Below are 3,897 nucleotides of genomic sequence, written 5' to 3' on the forward strand. Positions count from 1 at the left end.
TATAAATATGATTATACTTTTTTTCCTAGATGTGATGTTTTAACTTCCATGTTACTAGTCTCGTATAAAGGGTGTATTCGGTACGAGTCAATTTTTTATTATTAACTTTTTATATGAATAAATAAAAAAATATTTTTTAATCGTATTTGTAGACCATCTAAATAAATATAATGAAGTGAAGGGGATATAATCAATAGTAAATATGATCGAAAAGTCATTTTTCTCCCTTTTAGAATTTTTTTTTTTAGAGAAAATATTTTTTAAATCATTTTTGACTAATAGAACTTGAGAAAAACAGAAGACGTTTTTCTTTTTTTTTAAAGATTAATTAGTTTGCATTTCATTAACAATTCTCTCAATCATTTTAATTTGTAGATTTTTTTGCAAAAAATTAATAATTGATGAGGTCAAGTAGGAATTTCCATTGATTTTTTAAGAATTCTATTTTTTTTTTTGGAGAATTTAGTAAGTCATAATTAACTTGTCGTTATATACCTTGCTTTTATCATCATCTATTTGTTCTTATTAACAAGGGCAAATATCACTATATACACGCACATAGACGGTATGCAATTAATTAATAGAGATCACTTTTTTAATATATATTTTATTAATTCCTAGAAATAACAGTTTTATAATAATAAAAATAATAGTAATACTGACGTAGACCCTTTAACTTTGCTTCTAAATTCTTATTTCCCTATAATGCTGACATGAACCCTTCAACCGGCTACATCTAGAATAAATCATAATAATGTATTTTCTACCCACCCCATGTTTTTTTTTTATTTTGATTTGTCAATAGAGATATAAGAATTTATGGAGAGATTCGATTTTATAATTCTTTACATACTTGTTCTTTTAGTTTTTTTTTTTTAAATATAATTTTTTTTCAATTATATATCTAACAGATTTTAAAATATCATTTTATTTTTATTCAATTTGTAGCTAAGCGGTTATAAGAGATGAACTAGGTATCACATATTCCCCCTGTTTGTTTTTATTTGTTATATTACGTTTTTCGAAAGTGAATTTGAATAATTTTTAATGTTAAATTAGATACTATTAATTTGATATTTTAAATAAAAAATTTAGATATTCAAAAACTATATAAAGATATTATAAATTGCAACTTTTTGCATATCAATACGATAAAAAAATACATCATAAAATTTTAATCAAAATTTTTATCGTTTGACTCTATAAAAGAAAACCATGACAAATAAAAGCGGACGGAGGGAGTAGTTACAATTTTTTAAAAATTTACTTATGCCTTTATAGGAGTATACACCTACATTTGTCAATGTTGTTTGATGATCAATTTTTGTATTAAAATAACTCAAATCATGATATGGTATTCCCATATGATTTCATATCATGGTTTTTGGAGAATATGGTATCACATCTCATGATATGGAATAATGAGATGGAATCAGCGCAAAATTATATGTCCAAACGCTGATTCCATCTCATAATACCATATCATGATATATATGGTATCACGTGGCCAAACACCTACTTAAAGTAGAGTATACATATAAGTATATATAGTGATTTGAGTGTAATAAAATCAAACAATAATTAAGGCCATATATATATATATATTGTGACTTGTGAGGATATATATTTAAGTATATGATCAATTATGTCATACAAAGCTAGTCTATTGAGGCCTTGTAAAAGCTTCTTTCTATTTTGATTACTCCTTTCTTATGGCTTTAGCTTTAAACCTGCAAAAGTGCTTTGTTAGAGCCTCTACCAAGAGGGCTCCATAACACATGGAGAAAAGTCTTTTGTTTACCAAACCTACAAATTATAAAAATTATTTGATAGCAAACAAGTATGTTCATCAACATCATCATATTCATTTGATAAACATGCAAAACCCTAATTATCATGAGAATTCATCATCATCAAGAAGTGAATCACCGGAAGGCGTTGAGCCTGTTTCCGATGCCAAGTGGGCTCCTAAGCTTCTCCATGAGTGTGCTACCGCGATTTCTAATAAGGATTCAACAAAGATCCATCACTTGTTATGGATGTTGAATGAACTTGCTTCTCCCTATGGTGATTGCAATCAAAAATTGGCATTTTATTTCTTACAAGCCCTTTTTTGTAAGGCTACGGATACTGGCTTAAGGTGTTACAAAACCCTAACTTCAGCAGCTGAAAAAAGCAAATCATTTGATTCATCTAGGAAATTGATCTTAAAGTTTCAAGAGGTAAGTCCATGGACAACTTTTGGTCATGTTGCATCAAATGGTGCAATATTAGAAGCATTAGATGGAGAGAATAAGCTTCATATAATTGATATAAGTAACACTTTTTGTACACAATGGCCTACTTTGCTTGAAGCCTTAGCTACACGAAACGATGAAACGCCACATCTTAAGCTCACGGTTGTGGTCATGGAGAGCACCCTAGTGAAGTCTCATGTTATGAAAGAAGTAGCACAAAGGATGGAGAAATTTGCTAGGTTAATGGGAGTGCCTTTTGAGTTTAATGTTATAAGTGGATTGAACCATTTGAAAGAACTCACAAAAGAGAGTTTGAATATAAAAGAAGAGGAAGCATTGGCTGTGAATTGCATTGGAGCACTGAGAAGAGTTGAAGTAGATGAAAGGGGAGCTTTTATAAGAATGATTCAATCACTAAACCCTAAAGTTGTGACAATAGTAGAACATGAGGCTGATTTTTCTAGCACAAGGAATGACTTTGTTAAGTGCTTTGAAGAATGTCTTAGGTTCTACACATTGTATTTTGAGATGCTTGATGAAAGCTTTCCAACAACAAGCAACGAAAGGCTAGTGATCGAAAGGGAATGTTCTAAATGCATAGTTAAGGTTTTGGCTTGTGATAATGATATTGGTGATGATCAAGGATATAGTGAAAGAAGAGAAAGAGGAAATCAATGGTGTGAAAGACTTAAGGAATGTTTTACCCCATTTACACTAAATGATGATGCTGTTGATGATGTTAAGGCTTTGCTCAAGAGGTATAAAGCTGGATGGTCACTTGTGCTACCACAAGCAAATCAAGAGTCACCTGGAATTTACTTGACATGGAGAGAACAACAAGTGGTATGGGCTTCCTCATGGAAACCCCAGGAAAAATCAATGGAGGTAGAGACATGATCAATGAAGATTCATATAGCTGAACAAGACGTGTGTGATGATTATATTACTGAAGATTCATATAGTTGAACTGGACGTGCAAGGGATTAAAGCATAGTAATCATATATTGTCATATGCTTTATTTAGCTTACAACAAGCTAAAGCTTGATAGCATTTAGTTTTTTTTCTCTCTATATTTTGGGAGCCAACAACTTAGATAAGCAAGAGGTTGATCTTTTTTTGCTTTAATTTGTATTCTTTTCCTTTTCAAGTCTTCTTTTCTTATGGATCTTGCAAACATATAGGACTAGTATTACTAGATTATATTGTTAATTTGATTTGCATTATAATGCTTTGTGTTTGGGAGTTTGTATTGCTTTTTATTCGTTTGCTTATTTTTTTTCTCAGTTTCTTCTAATTGTTTGAAAGTGTTTGCATGGGTGTACACTTTTTTCAAATTATGAGTTTCTTTTTCATTGGATCTTTTTGCTAATTAGAAAAAAAGTGTTTGCCATTTTGCATACCAATCCTTTACAATTAGCCTTGGTGGGGGGACCTCTCCCACTATTAATATAGTAATAAAATTGGAGGTTGTTTTCCCCTTTTTCTTATTGGCACTACTTGTTATTACAAAAATAGATTTAGATTCCCCTTTTTAAGACTAGAATATAATAGATGGAAACAAGAAGAAAAAAAATCTAACTATTACTCCTTTTCTCCGACGACTATTAGAGTCCGTTTGAATTGACTGATTTTACGCGTACATTCTCAAGTTACAAATAG

At 30.4% G+C, this 3,897-nt stretch overlaps 1 protein-coding gene across 1 annotated transcript; it reads left to right on the forward strand.

Moving 5' to 3' along the window:
* Positions 1-930: 930 nt before the first annotated feature.
* Positions 931-3,497, forward strand: LOC101249840 (protein SHORT-ROOT). The gene has a single exon (XM_004244702.4). It carries the CDS (start codon positions 1,779-1,781, stop codon positions 3,132-3,134), a length of 1,356 nt encoding a protein of 451 aa, XP_004244750.1. The 5' UTR covers positions 931-1,778; the 3' UTR covers positions 3,135-3,497.
* Positions 3,498-3,897: the final 400 nt, after the last annotated feature.

The sequence above is a fragment of the Solanum lycopersicum genome, chromosome 8 (genome assembly GCF_036512215.1).
Source record: "Solanum lycopersicum chromosome 8, SLM_r2.1".
NCBI classification, from domain to species: Eukaryota; Viridiplantae; Streptophyta; class Magnoliopsida; order Solanales; family Solanaceae; genus Solanum; species Solanum lycopersicum.